The sequence below is a fragment of the Papilio machaon genome, chromosome 20 (assembly GCF_912999745.1).
Source record: "Papilio machaon chromosome 20, ilPapMach1.1, whole genome shotgun sequence".
Classification (NCBI taxonomy): Eukaryota; Metazoa; Arthropoda; class Insecta; order Lepidoptera; family Papilionidae; genus Papilio; species Papilio machaon.
This window is the reverse complement of record NC_060005.1, coordinates 4,596,274-4,616,646: the sequence shown is the minus strand read 5'-3', so window position 1 is coordinate 4,616,646 and position 20,373 is coordinate 4,596,274. Positions and strand designations below refer to the sequence as shown.

Sequence of the window (20,373 nt, the reverse complement as noted above, 5' to 3'; positions counted from 1 at the left end):
ATAGGTATTAGTAAGAAATGTGTTTGCAATTCTGACTTTTTGCGGATATCCATGGGCAAAGGTAACTTCGCCATTTTATTGATATCAGTTGGCTGATTGCTAGTTTCCTGTGCTAATATAAAAGTCAGCGTCAACACGGCTGTCCTTTATTGGTCGCATCTTATAGCATTTATCGGATTGAAAAAAATCAATTTGATCGTATTTCCGACCATTTATCCTTCGCTTCATCCGGGTTTGAAAGCAATTCAGTCAATTATCCGCTATCTCGTTACAGCCAGCTTCAATAACGGGTTTTAAAGGCCAGCTGATACACTAAAAAGGTTTTATAGGAGTTGATACATAACTGGCCATCAACATTATCTGTAACATTGACCAATTACTGTATTCAAATTGAGATGGTATTGTTATGCATACAGGAGTAGCCGAGATTACATTGATCCCGGCTATCTATAACCTAAATCTACCACACGTATCGGTTTCAATATTGTACATACAGATTATATACCTACATATTAAATGATGAACATAATCCGCAATATATAGTCAAAGAACATTTTTAAAGGTAAAGTGGTAGACGCCAGTAACAACATCTATCGCACCTTTGGGCCGGCTCGACCGGTGCAACACCAGAAGACAGACATGAAGCGGATCCGAGTTTTGTCCAACGAGTGTGCGTGCCGGAGGCTAAATTGTAGTCCTCTTTCCCTTTTTGCCCTATTTTATGAGGAAAGGATGGACGCAAATGGTGTTTCGGTAAATTCAGGTGGCCGCTGGCTCTTAGTGTAAAGAATCTTAACACTATCAAAATTAAAAATTCTTAGAAATTATAAGCCTGTTTTTTAAAACAATCGTTTGAAATAACTATCATTTTGCTCCAAAACACGGTAATCGCAAAAATTATACAGTTCGTTGTACGCCTATAAAAAAACAATTTTCCGTGCTAATTATATGAAATTGGTCGTTATTTTGGGTATTTTTACGTGTCGTTAAATTGTTGAATATAGTCTCTTATTCGCATATCCTTGCTCAATGGAATGAAAATAATCAATACCCGGAGATATAATCGACGCTATTGGATACACGAGCTACGAGCCCTTCTCTACTTTCAAGTGCCACTGAATAGGTTATTATTATTACTTGACATGAATGGTATAAGTAACTATTCAGAGAATATAAAATTTAAGTATGTTTTCACTTATAAACATCTCTACTTTTATTTTAGATAGATTTCAAATCCAAAAAAGATTTTCAGATTTAAATTAAGATGATATAGTGAAAACGTTGCATCGCATTAAAACATAATCCAACGCGTGTTTAATAACTCTAAATTTCTGAAATTAATCTTAACAAGTAATTTAAATACACCACAGTTACTGCACTTGTCTATTTATACTAGTAAAATCTTATACTATTTATACTAGTCTTAACCCAGGTGGCAAAACATATATGTACCTACTTTCGTCTGATTTCTTCTCAGATGTCAGAAGCAAAGTGAAACGGCATTGAACAAAAGGTTAAACCATGGGAGTACAGCTGTTCGTTGCAGTATCCACCACTGCCATACGGGACAAACTGGAAGTAGGATCAGCTGACATATTTCCTTTTAACCGCTTTATGCTCGTTTTTATTTAATTTCTTTTTGCTTGTAATTTGTAATTGTAATATATTTTTTTCCTTAATTCTGCAAGGGCAAAGCGTCTTATCGCCTTTTCTAGATTTTAAATTCAAATCCTGTTTTGATAAGCGCGGGTAATAACTTAAAATTAATTCCATCCACAGCTAATAGATGGCGCAAAAGTGTGCTGTTTTATCGACTGAAATCCACCAATCAGATTGAGAAGAGTGTACTATTTTCGTTACGACATTTTGTTTCCACGTTGCAAATAGTATGGAAATGTCATATTGTGACTGTTGTTTAATTTGTAAGCAAATTAATGTTTTAATATCAAAAATGTTATTATAACACACAATATACATTATTATACAAAAGTGCAATAATGAAATCTGTTCAAGTGAAAGTATGTTCAATTCAGTGGAAACTTGCAGCGAAAAATTGCGATATCTAATGACGATATGAGTAATATCTTGGATTGTTTGTCAAATACTACTGAACAGGAATATTTTAATGTAAAAAGCAACAAAATGGATCTTTATCAAGCGGATGGATTACTGGTTAGTATCATATTTACAAGGTCGTTTCAATCGCGTACTGATAAGAATAAAAAATCGTATTGGATCGTGGCGCCTACTAGTGAAATGTCTGAAATTGTAAAAGTGCGAGCGCTGTAATAGACGTACCGTGTAGCAATGAACGTTCTACGTGACGAACAGACCTCGTTGAACAGCTTTCGTGGACTTGTGTTCCTACTTTTACCGTTACATGTTCATTTCGTTTTCGGCTCGGTCGTTGCTCGCTCGCCGGTGTTTTTCAACGCGCCCTCGGGTCGTACCTTATCTAATTAGCAAATTATCCATCGGGTAGCAAGGTTGCAGTAATTAAGTAGATCGCGTCGTATAATAGTGTGCTATATCAGCGTATTCCGTGAGGTTGTCGCAACGTAAACAAGTGTTATTGAGTGCCAGCAAGGCACCATGCGGTCGGCTGCATTTCCATATGCCAATTGATTACATTTCGATATTAACGCAACAGGACTGGTTATAAGTGATACAAGCAGTGTGTCGATCAACACTTTCATCCCTTTCGCTTATTTCTTTCACCATTAACATATTTAAAGTGAATCATTTGTGTTGATGGATTTGTGGTGAAACATAAATGTCAATAAAAGTTCAAAAATGGATAAAAAGCTAGACCTAATGTCTCTACTTGAGGTAAATATATATCTGATACAAGTTAGCATTGTAACATCATTTTGTTTTGTTTTTTAAAACCAATAACAATGTTTATTTTTTAAGTTTATTTCATTATCTCATTATGTCATAATCATTATTTAGGAAACTATATAGTATATGAAAAAGCATTATTTATATACTGAATCATACTTATGTATAACATGAAAGCCTTACATTCAAATATTATACTGAAACATTCACTTACATTCGCCTTTCTCTTTACAATCTAATAAGAATAAATGAAAGTAATCTAAAGAGTGCAGATTTGTAACAAATAAGCTTTAAAAATTAATTAGCTATCTAAGAATTAGCTAGTAATCTTTTGAAATTATATATTTATTCTTTTTCTCATGTTTTTGTTAACATTGCAACATAAACAACTATAATTTCTATCATACTTGAAATATTTTGATAAATAACTGAAAGATATTAGTATTTATGATAAAATATATAATTAATGATCATATTTATTCAATTAAAAATTTAAAAATAACATGAAATTTCAAATTGTGTATTTATAAATCTCTTTCATCTCATTTAGTAATCAACATATTTACTAAATATTTTATATTGATTAATTATAACAATTAGTGAAAAATTAACTAATCTATAACTAAAATAATTACTCAATAATCTTAATATGACATTAACTAATTAGTTTATAGGAAATTCAAGGAAATGTTTTATACTAAATGTATCACTTAAATTATATTATTACCAGAAAACATTCTACCAAAATACTTGTACAAAAACCTGCTATTGTCTATATTTTTTATAGTGATTTTTGCTTTGAAAACTTATGGTAATTAGTAATAATGATTTTGACTAAATGTTAACTCTCAAAGTAGATAGAATAATGCAATGCCTGTTATATTATAATAGGTCACATTTGACATCTATCAGTCTTAGCTTCATAGTGAAATGAACTTAAAACATTTTACTTTTTACTCATATTATTAATGTGAATGTTTAGATGGATGGATGGATGTTTGTTTGAAGGTATCTCCAGAATGGCTGCATGGATCTCGCTAAATTTGTTGTAGATGTAGAACATAGCCTGGAAGAAAACATAGACTATTACTACTAGATTACTTACTTACTAATTAGTTTTTTTTTTTAATTCCGCGCAAATGGAGTCGCAGGTGACAGCTAGTTTATTAATATGAATGAATTGATATGCACTTCAAAAAATTTTAATTGAATTTAGTTGTTATGAAATGTCAATGTTTTTCCTGCAAATTTTTGTAATAATAGTGTTTAACAAGAAATAGCTTTCAATGATGCAACATTATAATAATGTTCAATTGACATGATTTCAATAAATATTTAATTAAAACTAGCTTTTACCCGCGACTCCGTCCGCGCGGAATAAAAAAAAATGCACACAAAATGAAAAAGTTCCATCAATTTTCAGATAAATCGGTTCGACTGATCTTGAGTTATAAATAGTGTAACTAACACGACTTTCTTTTATATATATAGCAGATGTTATTTAATGATTGCCATTACAAAGTTACCTTGTTGAATTTTGGTAAAGTGTTAAATGTGGCCTATTAAAATGGCTCCTTTATAAAACAAAGGTTGTTCATGTTATTATACAATTCTTATAACAGATTATATATTTATTATGTTTATATTTGTGTGTACTTAGCATAGACTGTTTACATACAACTGTATTAGTAAAGAATGCTTTGGCTTTGCAAAACCTATGTAATTTGAAATAACTTTTTCAGCTAACTTTGTTTATCGTTCCAGACATTAAAAATAAAGAAAATTACAATGTGTATTTGTTTGAACTAATAAAGTTCAACCTTTACTTCATAACTTTTTAAATGATGAAATTGTAGTAAATATGAAATTATGAACAAATTACACAATTTTTTAAAAACAATCATCATCATTGTGATTCCTTTTTCCTGTTTTGAATGTATTTGTTTTGTTTCAGAGTGACACTTGGCAAGCTTCTGGTGACTTGTTGGAGAATTTTTTCTCTCTGGATCAAGGTTCATTGAACTTTTTGGAAGAGTCACTGCCGGACTTCAATTTAGAACCGGACTGGGTGACACAAACTGGAGGTCTGAGCAGTTCTGGTTCAGATAGCGGATTGTCCAGTGACCATGCAGAACTGTAAGTCTTGTTGTTTATTTATTGATTTTCATATGTACATCAGATAGTTTGCAATTAATTCTAAGTGTTCATTTCATTAGTGTCACAGCAGTGAAATTCCATGGTTAGAAATTCAATTTTAAAGTGAAGCTAATAGGGTTTAGTTGATATGCAACCTGATGAGGTTAAGTTAAATAACATGTGGTTAAATATTAAGTTTTATTTTTAAGGCTTGTTAGGTAATATTCACTTAAACACACCTTGCCAACAAAGACTATTCCAAGCATGGGTCATGTGTATAGACAAACCGGCTGATATGCGAATTATTATTGTGTATATGTATTAAGGGAATTTCGGTAATTTTTAATAGTTTAAAAATACTCAAGAGCTTTATTACTATTTAATTAGAAATAACATAAGTGGCACATATGACACAATACAGGGTCAATGAAACGCTATGTGTGACTCGTATTGAATATTCTACGCATACGTTAGTGTACCGTGCTGGGACACGTTAGGAATATTAGATCATATTACAGTATGATTAGTGTTAAACTATGTAACCACACCCTGTGTAAGATATAGGCAAGATGGCACAAATATTGGCCAAAGAATCTTTGATCTTTCGTTGCATGCTTCTTTTTTCGGACACCCTGTATATAGCTATAATAGCCTACACTTATCTGGTTTTGGCGTAATATATATATTTTGTTTATTCTTATATGCAGTATTTATGTAATTAGGTCATATTATATTACTAATCCATGTCATTCAAAGATCGCATGCAATTACTTTCTATCTCGTTTTGTCATATCTATGAATTGCGAGATAGAGAATTATCGCTTACACGCAATGTTGCTTGCCTACAAAACATTGTATTTCATTTAATCAGATTCACCTTCATCGTCTTATCATTTATTTTAAACATTGCTTCATGTTGGCAGTATTTCATTTTGAAACATTGTACGCCTTTAAGTAACAATTATTTGATTTACTTGACTTAAAGTCCAATGTCCCCGTAGTTGGGCAGAGGGCGTCGACAGTGCGCCGCCAGCTCGCTCTATCTTAGGCTCTGCGGTTGGTCCCGAGCCATGTCAGCCCGATTGTCTTCATCTCAGCTGCCACTGAGCGCTGCCAAGTTTGTTTAGAACGACCACGTCTTCTTGTTCCTATAGGGATCCACTCCAGGGCCTTCCTGGGAATTAATTACTTACTTACCAATATTTATGTATGTTTTACCACCACTAAGAAATTAATATTTTTAGCGGGAGATATTCTGAACGCATCCTAAACTAATTTCTTCCTATATACTAATCCTTTAACAATATTTTTCTGGTATTTACAGTCAATTGAGATTGTTTTTCTAATTTAAACGTAGATTTTCATCCATCCAAACATATTTTCATCTCTTTCCTTCTCTTTGAAAGAAAGAGAGATAATATGCTTCTGTACAGCTGTACAAATTGTACGAATTCTTTCGACAGTACGTACAGTTTTCGGTTACTATTTCTTGTTGCAATACACCACCAATATTTTACAACACCTGTAACTAAATATTTGTATTATTATAATATTGATCCAAAACTAGAATACATGAGTCATTTAGAAAACATGACTCAAAAGCAACACCAATTTCTTTTCAAGCTAATTTTTGGTTGTAGTATATTATTATGTCCATCTTTTTGAGTGACTTTTGATTATTTATGAAATTTAGTCTTTTATATGAAACAGCATATACTAAAGTGCGAATAAGTTTTTTTTTTGATGAAAGTATACCAGTAGGATTGTAAGAAGCATAATTGTAAAGTAGGTCGTAGTTTTCAAACTGGAATTTCTTACCACCTTGATATTAAAAGCAAGAAGTTTTTTGTCCTGATTAAAGAATGATGAAAGAGGAAAATAAAAAGAAAATAGACTTCTTCAATATTTACTCTAGTGTCGGATAATTGTATAATCTTAATCTTACTTAATATTATAAATACGAATATTTAGATGGATGGATTTTTGTTTGAACGTATCTCCCGATAGGCTCAACGGATCTTGATGAAATTTGGCACAGATGTAAAACATAGCCTGGAAGAACACATTGGCCACTTTTTACGTTTCTTTTTTTTAATTCCGCACGGACGGCTTCACGGGCGACAGCTAGTTATTCACATAAAAAGTTATTATAGGTCAAGTAAATTTTATTGAAGAATCGAGACGAGGTCTATAACCTACATTACCCAGGAACAATATTTAATTCTAATGATGAAATAGTTGTCAATCGTAGTTTTTGAGTTTATTTGATACAAACATACATCTTTCCTGATTAAATAATATTAGCAGTTGCCTACGACTTTGTTCGCGCGGAAATATAACCTATGACACCCGTGGATAACCCAACAGTCAAAGAATTTTTCAAATCGGTTAAGTAGTTAATATGTCAAAAATATAGTTTAGACGAAATCTTATCATTTACTTTCGTCCGATTCGTAATATAGAAATTAAAAATATGTTTAAATACTATTTTGTGATGTAATCACAACATGCAAATTGACTGTGGCTATAAACATTGAGTGCATAGTTCATAAGCTATCTCTATTTTTGAACTTTGCCGGGCTCAGTCATAAGTGAACTTCTTTATCAAGAGACGTTGTCAAGAAAAAGTACCTACTGAGAAAAAAATAGGGAACATATTATATAATACATGTAAATTACATGAGCCCATATACAGTCGAGGACATATATTTCCTACCCAAAACGGTGAAATGTCATTTGTCGTTCCAGTACAATGAGGTCGTGCAGTGAGGTCTTTTGGTGACAGTTTGGTATACGTTATTCGATGCTAAGTGGGAAGCGAATTTATTTCTTTGTGCATGCGTGTATATCAAGCTATACGTAATCGTAACCAAAGGCCAAAACTAGTCTAGTGATATAAGAAAAATCAGATTACGTAATATAAACATGAAATACGTTCACTGAACGGAACGTGAATATATCACGTTTTGATTTCTATTTCACTATCCGTGGGTTTCTGAGATCAAAATCCCCATTTAAAACATATCGTTATATCGGTTCTGTAAAAGATAATGACGAGGATGACGATATGTTTTATACAGAGATCAGGAACCCACGGTATATCGTATCATAACAATCTTTGATATCGTCGAGAGGTTATGATTTCTTTTTTTTTAATTTAAATGTTTCGGATTAGACTGTCACAGTTTGACCTTGGGAGTGGACCTTCAGCTTAAATCACTTAAAAATAAGTGGTTGCAAATTTTATTATGATTCTTTTGTCAAAGGCTTTGTAATTAAAGATGGCCAAACCTTTGTAATTAAAGATGTTTTTATAAATTGCTTTAAGCACTTATCCACATTCACTTTAACCGTGTCAAATTTCACGTTTTAATTAGCTCAAAGTTGGTGGTTACAAAGTTTTCTTTTCACGCATTACTATCAATTCTATATTCTTCGCACATTAAAAGTAAGTTTAAATCGCTTAAAAAAAAACTATTTGAAATGTAGTATTATTTCTAGGTACCTTCTAAGTGTATAATTTCACAATAGTCGAATGTGAACCACGCAAATGTCTAATAATTTAACATTGTTCCAGTGATTTTGAACAAGAACTATCTCCGTACCTCATTCAAAACAACGCCGAAGAACAACCAGCATTGGAACCCATGAGCCCTGAGAACAGTCAAGATGTGATTATACAAGACGGCAACGATTCAAGTAGCAATGAGTCAATAGAAGATGCAATTGATATGGTAGACTTTGAACAGAACGTCGTTCCAGGCTTCTTAAACAAAAGTACATTCCAAAGTCCAGGTGAGTCATTGTTTAGTCAGCCGTTCTCTCTTACAGTTATTGTACACAAGGACACTATACCTGTTGGCATATTGGAAGTACATTACACAGCTTTTTAATTCATAACCAGAATAAAAAAACCACCCAAACTTTGTAAATGCAAACAATCCTTACTTGTTGATGTTTTTTTTAATAGGTTCAGTAGTTTGTGAGTAAAATACAAATTAAGAAAGTCCATGTTTTTCCTTTTTTTACTATTGAAAGGCGAAAAAAAATGGAAAGTTAATAATATAACTTCTTACGTTACCTGAATTTCTTATCAAGCTTCCTCTATTCATTGGAATTTCTGAGAGCATTATATTTCTATGATTGCTTAAAAGCATTACTACTTTTTCTGAGTCGAATCAATTTTTTATAGCTCAGTGGATATTGCATTGATCGAGTTTGCGATTAATATAAATTGTACTGGGCCTCGAGTTCCTTTGTGCGTGAATTGGAATAAAATGGACAATGCTATTCTGAAGGATATTCTTTTCAAAACTACTACGATACAATGTATTGTATTTCTCCTTGATATTCATAAACAAGTTTAATAGTACCCTATATTTCTGCTGTTGTATATGTCGACATAATTTTTATAATAAATTAAAATAAAATAACATTTATCAGGTGCCTACAAATATTATAATAACAATATAATGTCTGACAATGTTCTGTTAAATCGGAAAGAGAATATGCATGTGCTCAATTTCACAACCGTCCAATGATATTGCATCGCGTCATAATAAAGTTTATTTATGATTCATCACAATATTACGTTCTAGCTCATAAGACGCTAAAAACAAAATGGCGTCTTACATACCATGTGACGTGGGTATTCCGTACGGGGTTTTACCAGGCAAATACATTATGCAGAAAGCTCAGGTCACTCAAATGACTTTGGAAACACACAGTAGCGTGAATTTCCTCGTCTATTTTAGTACATTATTCATACTAACATCCCTTGAACTTGGGTTATCGACTCTATATCTTTGAGCACAAATATTGACTATGTAATTTGAAACTCGTGTCTGACATGTTGACATTACATTTACTATGTTATGCTCGATGTCATATTTATTTTGTGTTATTTTTAGGCAAAGGCAATAGAAAACGTCGTCTATCACATACTCCACAAGTTCCAATCAAACCGAAAGTCCAAAAACCAGCTGTCAGTATACCCGTGAATGTACAAAAACCACAATTAGTTGTAAAAGCTCAACCCCAGAAACCGCTTAAAGTCACCAATATCCAGGTTATCAACCAGCAACCGACTAAGGTTTATTCTAAACCGGTCGAGTCGGTTGCACCCCAGAGGCGAGTTATAAGAGTTGCTCCTATGGCTGGTAATCCCCGATCGATTTTATTACCAGTAACGATCAAAGATATGAAGGATTTAAAGTCTATTAAGATTATAAATGCATCTGATTTGAAGAACGCGTCTAATATAAAGCTTGCTGCAGCAAATTTGCTGTCTCAAAGAAAACTGCAGGATTTGAAAGTGGAATCTCGCCGTGACTATGAGTACGAACACGGCAGCAATCATTGCGGTGAGTTACTTTTTATTTCCCCCACTCGTTTGGTTCACTTTGATTGGTCGTAATTGTTTGGATTCGGTCGCGTGGCTATTGTTTTATGACTGGTCGTTGTACTGCCAATTGAAAGGGTCCAATCATCAAACTTTTATTAAATTTCAGATTTACTTTTTTGTTTTAGTTTTTTACTTGTCTGATTGAAAAAAGGTTGATCTTGATTTATTTTTAAATTAAAATTCTTGTTTATGTCTTTTAAAGTTAACAAATGATAAGCTAGATAAACGTTCAGACAGAAATTAAAAGCAAGAAGAATCAAAAAGTCTCAAATTCGTAAATTTTAATTGGACATCAATTAAAATTTCTAACGAACATGTAACAAAGTTGTAATGAATTAAGGATGCTCCTCTCAAAGCAAAAGTTTAAAGTAACTAGCTTTCTATATTTACATTGTTACAACTCTATGTTATATCTCTTTATGTAATTCATTTTATATCTATCTAGAGTTGCTCATTTTGTAATGCGAACCAAACGTGTGATGACAGTTCAATCTCCGTTCATACAGGTTTATGTTAAACGGTTGGCTCCTAAGATATTAAGGTTGTTGAAATTCGTAGCCGCTATAAGATTCACCTGTGCAATATATTTTTAACGCTTTTGTATGAAAAATTAGATTAAAAATGAAATTATGAATGTTTCTAAGTACATTTACTGATTTCAAAGCGATATATTTTCATATCACAGCCAAGATCATATAGATAAAAAAATAGTTAAACTTCAGCTAATTTTTAGGCAAATTTTTGTCTATAGCTAAATCTGAAGTATCTCCAACAGACGATTCCGGTAGTGATAGAAGTGATGATGATGATGATCCTAAAGAGAGCAAACTACCCGACGGTAAGAATGGCTACCCACGTCTGGTTCTAACAGCTGAGGAAAGGCGACTTCTGGCTAAAGAGGGGATATCCCTCCCCACCAGTTATCCCCTCACAAAACAAGAGGAAAGGGAACTGAAGAGGATCCGCCGTAAAATTAGGAATAAGATATCCGCTCAGGACTCCCGTAAGCGCAAGAAGGAATACGTCGACGGACTTGAAGATAGGTAAGTTTAAAACTCCTTGATACTTGAATTTTTTAATTTATTAATAATTTAAAAAAAAAATTATAAAAATGTGATATCAAGAAATTTTTGCTCTTATTTTTAATTTTTAAAGATTTTTCTTTGTTTTTTCTTCAAGTAAAGTAAATACTTTTATTCTAGTATTTTGTTTTTCGAATTGACAGTTAAAAATCATGTTTTTATTCTATTTTTCATCGTTAAAAGTGTTGAAAGATAACAAAAATAAAACTTAAAAACACAATGGAAAAGGTATTAAGGGAAATGGAAACCTATTATATTGTTTTGAATGACGTTCATAATAGGTTTAAATGTTGCTTGAGGTTACATTTTCCTTGTGTACTCAATTGTCCCTTCAAGGTTTATCGTGTTATATACAATTGTGATAAGTACATACAAGTTATATTGTATTCATGTACTTCAGGTCTAAATATTACATATATAGGATGTCCCAAATTGTGTAATAAAGAAAAATTTTAGAAGCATCTTTAAAATATTTACACCCATGGATGTATATAGCTTAGTTTTTGAGTCATATCTTTGATAGCCCAAGACATTCAGGACATAGTTTTTCTGTGACTGATTTTGTTTTCTTTTTGACTATTTTTCACAACAACCTGTATTTGAAATATTAAATCTGACGTAATATATTCGTAATACTAATCTCTTTTAATATTAAATTTATACTTTAAACAATTTTAAAGTATCAAGAATGGTCAATAAGTAGTGTAAATGTTTGTCAGAGTGAAGCAATGCACTGCAGAGAACCAGACATTGATGAGAAGGATCAAGTTGTTGCAGTCGCAGAATCAAACACTATCGGCGCAGTTGAAGAGGTTACAGGTAAAGTTTATTACATAAAACTAACTTTTTTGATTTTTCAAGTTTTTTTTTAATTCAGTAATGATTTTGGGTAACTAAGGCCAAAGCTGTGATGTGGTTCGTGACCATAGTGAAATGGCTGGATTCGAACCCACAACAGTTAAACCTGTAGTCCAATACCTTTAACTGTTACATACAAACGTGTGTTTGAAAGCATTTCCATTCAGAAACCGCAAGAGTATTTTTATATTTCAATTCTAATAAGTTTACTAACTGTAGGTTTCTGAGACCATAGTCTACATTTAAAACATATTGTTATCTCTAGTTTAACAAAAATAATAACATGGATTTTAGTCTAAGAAACCCACTGTAAGTAATACAATCAATTCGTTATTTTTAGTATACATTTTAATTTAATTTACCATTATTATTATACAAATAATATGCTTTTATATTATTTACCATTGGACCGGTAAAATGTAGATAAGTAAAATAAAATGCATTTCTCACCTGATGTTCTCGATCCCAGTTCACGAAGACGACACGGAAATTAAATGAGATTGTTGACTCTGTACAATTCCCCGACCGACTTCTGATATCGGAGAGATTCAATTTTACGTCAGTTTACGAAACGTGTCTACAAAATCGAAATTACAATCTACATTTTTTTATGTCAGGTGTTTACAGAATTTTATATTTTTTACTAGCTACCGCCCGTGGGAGCTACGCGGAATTAAAAAAACTTACTAAGCAGTTAATGTGTTCTTTTAGACTATATTCTACATCTGTGCCAAATTTCCTCAAGATCCGTTGAACCCTTCCGGAGATACCTTCAAACTAACATCCATCCATCTAAACATTCGCATTTATAATATTCGTAAGATATGTTGAAATCTTTATCTTACTATGTTACTTCTTTCTAATATTATAAATATTTGGATGTATGGATGGATGGATAGATAGATTTCACTGAAATTTCATATAAGCTACTATTTTTTTAAATCCCACACGGATGGCGTCGCGAGGAGTGCGACTTCTTCATAAAATAAAATAAAAGGCGTAATGTCTACTCTCCCATAAGTAGTCAAGAAAGTTACAAATATGTTACAAAATGTTGAAACTTCAAAAACGTTTTAAAATTTAATTACCGTCTTAAAATAACAATATAACGTATTACAGTTAGAGGAATCAGATTTAATGCGATATAAGAAAGTAACCTAGATAAATGAAAAAGCAATTTTGTGCATTACAACAATTTTTTAAATAATTTAAACTAATATTAAATCTTTGTTAATCTTTTTTTTAGTTCTTCATTAATTAAATAATCTTTTAATATTGGTACTGTAGGTACCAATCATATCAGATACCTTAGTCTACATTTAATCAGTCTGAGTGGGTGGACATTAATTTAATTTGTAGCCAGGTTTTGATACCGCTCCCTCCGGTGAGAAAATAAAACATAAATACGGGTCAATAATGTTATAAAATGACCCAATTAAAGTAACGAGAAATTGAAACGGGGAAATGAGATATCTCTGTCGTTTTAGGCGAATGATGGAATTTTTTTTTAATTCAAAATGTTTACTTAAAATTAATTATGTTTTTTGTGAAAATTAAAACTTAGTTTTAAATTCTTGTTGTTAATAATTAAATATATATAAACAGTAAATTTGAGTCTTCAAAAAAGCTAAGCAAAAAATGAGCATAGCTTGTCATAATGTTAAATCCTTTAACCTTTTTCGTAATTCGAGATAAAAAGCTACCTTTTTAGAAATATATTTTTTAGTATCCAACAGAGCCTAGGTCAAATTTATGATGTGTTAGCTATATCTCGCTAATATATCTAGCTAATATACTAGCTATATAATCTTTGCTATTGTAGTACTAAGTGAATCGGGATTTTCCTTTAACTTAAGTTTTATCTTGAGAACACGGACAATAGGACTAAAAACTTTTAAAACTTTATCTACGAAAAACAAACAGTTCTTATGATTTCATTCGTTTGGAAATCTTTAACAGTTAATTTACTTTTTTAAATTGGAATTCATATTTTAAAGGCAGTATTTACTCGACATTAACAAAGCTAATAGAGTTTACATTTAACATTGAACGTTTCCGAACGCAGTTCCGTGTTGTCAGCTCGCTTATCGTTCATTCGTTCATTTATGGTTCATTCGAGCGGATCTCGCGACTCGTATTGTCCGCCTCAAATGTATTGTACATTTAAACAAAAAGCTATTGCATAATGGCGGATGCTGTTGGGTTTTAACTCGATACGATGTCACTATTTATATGTTATAATGAAATTTGCTGTAGATTTAAAATGATAAAACTCACGAGATTTGAACCGAAGTGGGGAATAAAAAAAAATTAACAAAAAATGTCATTGTCCAGTGAATGGTTACTATAGGAAATAGGTCATTAGTAAACACACAAAAAGCACAAATACCTTGGGTTAAATAAATTCCTTTTTCATATACGGAAATATATATTTTTTTCAAGTTATCAATACTGATAAGACGCATAGATAAATTTATTATTGATTCTAGAAGTATTTCCTTACAGTATTAATTTATTCTTTATTAACTGTACGTGAGTTTATAAAATGACAGATGGTAGATAACTGCAATGGCTGTAATGGGACTTTTTATCAATATGTTACACTAGTTGTCGCCCACGACTCCGTCCCCGCGGAATTAAAATAACGTTATAAGCAGCCTATGTGTTCTTCCCGACTATGTTCTACATTTGTGCCACATTTCATCAAGATCCGTTAATCCGTTACGGAGATATCTTCAAACATCCATCCATCCATCTAAACATTCGCATTTATAATTAGTAATATAGTTGCGAATTGCATGGAAAAAATGTCACAATTTTAATCAAGTGATTTTGTTGTTAATTTAGACTTAAAGAACCAAATAACCTAAATAAACTGTTATTTTTTAACGTTTTAACTTTAAACGAATCTGTTTTTGTTACTGTAAGAAAGTAACAAAGACTTATGTAAGTTTTTTGTCGTGTTAAACACAGTCGTACAACTGTCTAGACAGAGGTAGAAGTGGTTTGCACTGATTGCATTTACCACTACTAGTGGAAACGACTTAGCCGAGCAAACGTCTGCGGGTACATGAATAATGAAAACTGCTCGAAAAAAGTAGAAACGTGAACGCTTAAGGGCTCATTAGAATGAAAATAGTATAGCCATTTTCAGTTCTTGAGTGCATAGAAAGTTTTTCATTTGATTTTTATAGCATTTTATAAATATATGCTAAGTTTTTCGAAATTGTGATTTGATTTATATTCAGTTTGTTTTGTTGTTAATATTGGTTGAAAATGTTAGTTTATTAAAAGAAAAATCTTTTTAAAAATCTGTCTAATGAATAGCGAATGATAGTTCATTTAGTCTAATTTATATGGATCTTATTAATTGTCTAAGTTAAAAGACTCCAGACTAATCGGTTTTTAGAGGAAAGTTAAGCTTAAATTCTCTTAAAAAGTTTTACAGGATCATGTCGAACTCGCGTTTAGTAACACGCCACACATCCACGGTCATACGCCTGGAGAGATAATTTGACTGTAATGTTTAACAGAGCGTGTTAACTGGAGTATCAACGAACACAAGCAGTAAGACCGCGCAGCCGGCGACCTGTCTGCTGGTGCTGCTGTTGTCTGTGGCGCTGGTGGCGCTGCCCTCTGTGCGGGATGAGCTGCGCCCGCGCAACGACCAGCCCGCCTCCGCCTCCGCCTCCGCGCACTCGCACGCCATCACACGCGCCTTGCTCTCCGCAACTAACAGTGAGTCTAATTATACTGTACACTATGTTCTGCAATATGTACTAATATAATCCATACATACACAAAATGTAACTAACACGTTCAGTCTTAAGGTTGTAGACCAGGGTTTCCCAAAGGGTCGTTATCGACCCTTTTGGGTCGATATTGAACTTAAAGCATTGCTAATTCTCACTTTGTCTTCTTCTATTGACCTAAGTTAGAATTAATAATAATAATTGATCTTAAAAGTGGATATTTGGCCATGGGGGGTGGTAACGGTTCATTTTGGAAAAGGGGTTGACTTATCCAAAATAGTTTGGGGGATCCCTGTTGTAAACAAACGTATGTATTTCTCATATGTTTATCTTGCAGCGACTACCGAACTTTGTTGTTAGGATTCCGGCTTATGTCTAAATTAACCTTTACTATAAAACTACACTAATTGGCTCCCTTACTGGCTACTTAAGGATTTTGAGTGACAACAAACGTGAACTGATCCAATCCAGGAAAAACAAATAAATCTTAAATCAACTTTACTCATCGAAATGATAAAAAATGTTTTAGTTTAAAAAAAGATTACGAACACTATTTTATAACTTTAGTTAAAAAAAAATCGGTTACGTAAATCTCAAAGCCAAACCGTGACGCGAAGAATATAGCGAAAGCGGAACTAATGGAATCGAAGTAACAATCAAAATGTAACAAAAAGTATTTCAAAATAAAAATAAATTAATCTTTGTCAAGATTCACAATGTTTTTCATAATTCTTAAAGGAAAAGTCTGTTTTATACAAAACTAGCTTTTACCCGCGACTCCGTCCGCGCGGAATAAAAAAAAATAAGTAGAAAACGGGGTAAAAATTATCCTATGTCCGTTTCCTGGTTCTAAGCTACCTGCCCACCAATTTTCAGTCAAATCGATTCAGCCGTTCTTGAGTTATAAATGGCGTAACTAACACAACTTTCTTTTATATATATACATTAATTAGTCAATGGAGAGAAAAACTGAAAGCTCTAAGTAGGTGTCGCTAGTGTCAAGAGTGGACTGTCATCTGTCAATTTATAAGTCATTCCAGAAATTATTTTTGTTATAAATAATTTCTAAACTGTCTTAAAAATATTACTTAGTTTTGAATTTTAAAGTGAAATTTGACGAAAGCCGTTGCTTTGACTACAGTCCACAAAGTACATTGTAAATAAAATAAAGTATTTTTTTTTGTATATTTGTGGTACATTTAGTGCTTCTGTCACTCTAGATCAGGGATTCCCAAAGGGGTCGATATCGACCTTGAAACTTTGCTAATTCTCATTCTGCCTTCTATTGACCTAAGTCAAAATGAAAAAAAAAAATAATAATTGATGTTAGAAGTAGGTAATTTGGCCATTGGGGTCTGAGGTAACAGTTCATTTTGGAAAAGGGGGTCACTTGTCCCAAATAGTCACCTATAGTGAGCTGACTTTTTTCATCATTGCTTTTATATAAAAATATCTCTGCAGTAGAAACCAACTGTTAAATTTAGCTTTCAATTGAAAATGTAAGTGAAAGTGTAATTACACTAAGAGACTTTACCTTCAAATTTCATTATACTGAAAGTATCCGTAACTCAATAACAATAATCCAATGTAAATACAGTACAAGGTACATCCCCCTGCAACTCACCCCTGCCCCCCCCCCCACACACCCCGCACTGCAGCGCTCTTGACATTGTATGACATTGTACACTTCGTTCTGTTTGAAAACAAAACTGTTTCATATTTAAGCATTTCTTCTTGTATATTACAACTGTGTTTGAAGTACATTTTTAACAAAGAACATTTCACCATCAGCTCACTATACGTCCTCATTGAGGGGCTCGGAGCCTACCCCAAGTTAGGGGTGACTAGGACATAGTTAACCAAAGCTCAGTGCGGGTTGACTTCACACATATCTTTGAATTTCTTATCAGATATATGCAGTATCACAATGTTTTCCTTCATCGTAAGAACGTCAGATAAATGTACATATGTAAATCGAAACTCGAAAAAGACATTGGTACATGGCAGGATTGGAACCCAGGACCTGCAGATTGCAAGTCAAGTGCTGAGCCACCGATGCACGTTTAGAATAGTAAATTAATTACTTATCTTTTTTCTTATAAATTACTGACTGTAATTTTTAAATTACCTTTTCATTGACTGTTGTAGTCAAATTTGTTTATTGATATCTAACGGAATCTCTCATATTAAATCTACGCTAAGGGTCTGATAAGTAACAATTAAATGACTCGAGTCGCGACACTGAAACGGACAGTTAATGTAAATATTTTAATTGAAAAACTAGCAGTTAATTTATTGACGTAATAACGGTTGCCCCACTCGTTTCGCTGTTAGCGGTCCTATTAAATAAGTCCTGTCGCTGAACAGACAAACAAACGATCAAAAATAATATGTAATATGTTATTTTTTCTTTATAATACATACAGATAATCCAATTTTATTTATTACTAGCTTTTACCCGCGACTCCGTCCGCGCGAAATAAAAAATAGAAAACGGGGTAAAAATTCGGGGTAAATGCACACAAAACAAAAAATTTCCTATGTCCGTTTCCTGGTTCTAAGCTACCTGCCCACCAATTTTCAGTCAAATCGATTCAGCCGTTCTTGAGTTATAAATAGTGTAACTAACACGACTTTCTTTTATAGATATAGATAATGGAGAGTGTTAAAAGTTTGTCCAATATTCTGAATTTTGTATTACATTTTAAGTATTATTTTGTTGATAATTTCGTTTTGTTTATAGAAATGCAACTCGAGGAAACAGTAATAGACGATGGTGAATTCAATATGGACGAACTGATGACTTTCAACAGACCACCACTCGACCACGACTACCAGTTGGTGAAGAGCTTCGAGAGCAAACTACCCAGCGGATACCGCGACCTACCTATAGATGAAGATTGGCCGCCGAATCTTAAAAAACGTATGAAAAAATTAGAATTTGATTACGGAGATGGTAAAGATTATCTTTCTATTGTAAAAGAGGATAATTATGAAAATTTCCGTAAGATTGATTCTAAAATAGAAACACCTAAACTTTTTGATATAGGTGTTATAAATGATGCTCTGTTGGCGACTACACGTAAGTTAGGTGAGTTGTTGAACTCTTCACCATCATCAGTGTTGGTGAAGAATGAAGATCTAGTTGTTGAAGAAGTGGATCATGATGTAAGGAATCATAGTGAAGTTAAAAGTTTCGTTGTCAATGGAAATTTAAATGAATACTAAATTGATTTTGGCTAATGTCGTAATTGTTCTGAGAAAATGGAGTTAAATGTGACGTCACCAATTTCAATTCCATATATAATTTTCTATATTTTACATTTTGCTTGTTAAATGTATCTTTTTTTTCCTATTTTTAAAATATTATTTTATCTTACGATTTGTTTCGCGATTCGTTTAGTTTTAAGTCTAACTTTGGTCCATTTGTTGATTATCTGAAGATGCATATTATTAGATATTTTTTTAAAATTTTAGGTTTAGTTTTTAACCAGATCGGTTTTTTACGTATTATTGGATATTTATTTTTATTCCAAATTAATATATTTTTCATATACAATATTTAGTTTTAATTTCTTTGATTTAAGTTAATGTTAAGTATTTCTTGGATTTATGTTTCAGAATTAGTTTGATAATTATTTTTGAATAAGGCTTTGATTATTTTGCTCTTATTCCTTCAAATCTATTGCATTGTTTATGAACCGTTGGAATGAGACTGTTAATAAAATAAATTTTACACTTTATGAATTGTTTTTTTTTCTTGTTAATGAACAAAAAAAAAAAAAATAAAACGAACATCTTATAATAAGCTTTATTTAATTATGAGTTAACAAATATTTTCGTATTTTTGAACAGTTGTGACCTTAACTGAATACAAGTCAAATTGCATACGCAAATATTTATACATGTTACAGAGAAAAATAAACACTGAGACTGTTTCTATAATAATAATCAAATATTTATTTAATTACTTAACAATAAGAATTCAATTCAGTTTCGAAAGCATAATGTATTATAAATACACAAGTTAATAGCTAGAGGTCAAAAAAGACCCGCGGGTCAGTTTACCCACAGTGAGGTCGAAAGCGAACTCATTGCAAATGATCATTTAAATTATCTAGGCAGTATGGAGGCCGGTACGTTTGCACTGTACCAAAAAAAACTCGGTTGCAATTTATTTATACGCCAATATTTAAAATGTGAAACGTAATAAGTCGGTGCCGAATTGTTATAAAGCTAACACCCTTAGTTCTGTAGGGGCGGGGCCAAGCCCTGTTGGGGTGGGGCCACACTCTGCAGG

General features: G+C 32.4%; 1 protein-coding gene across 2 annotated transcripts; it reads left to right on the top strand.

Moving 5' to 3' along the window:
- Positions 1-1,905: 1,905 nt before the first annotated feature.
- LOC106718965 lies at positions 1,906-19,362 on the top strand. 2 transcript variants are annotated; one of them, XM_045682750.1, is made up of 8 exons: positions 1,906-2,172; positions 4,796-4,977; positions 8,555-8,772; positions 9,888-10,340; positions 11,157-11,424; positions 12,183-12,282; positions 15,855-16,059; positions 18,817-19,362. In XM_045682750.1, the coding sequence occupies exons 1-8, from the start codon at positions 2,074-2,076 to the stop codon at positions 19,299-19,301; spliced, it is 2,010 nt and encodes a 669-aa protein (XP_045538706.1). In that variant the 5' UTR covers positions 1,906-2,073; the 3' UTR covers positions 19,302-19,362. The 2 variants fall into 2 exon arrangements, with proteins under 2 accessions (XP_045538706.1, XP_014368671.2); XM_014513185.2 differs by lacking the exon at positions 1,906-2,172 and adding an exon at positions 2,258-2,829.
- The last annotated feature ends 1,011 nt before the right edge of the window (positions 19,363-20,373 follow it).

What these genes read in the sequence shown, in the direction of transcription:
- LOC106718965 (XM_045682750.1), top strand. Translation starts at nt 2,074, where the DNA reads ATGAGTAATATCTTGGATTGTTTGTCAAATACTACTGAACAGGAATAT. An exon ending in TCCAGTGACCATGCAGAACT is followed by an intron (nt 4,978 to 8,554) that starts GTAAGTCTTGTT and finishes ACATTGTTCCAG; the next exon opens with TGATTTTGAACAAGAACTAT. An exon ending in CTTGCTCTCCGCAACTAACA is followed by an intron (nt 16,060 to 18,816) that starts GTGAGTCTAATT and finishes TTTTGTTTATAG; the next exon opens with AAATGCAACTCGAGGAAACA.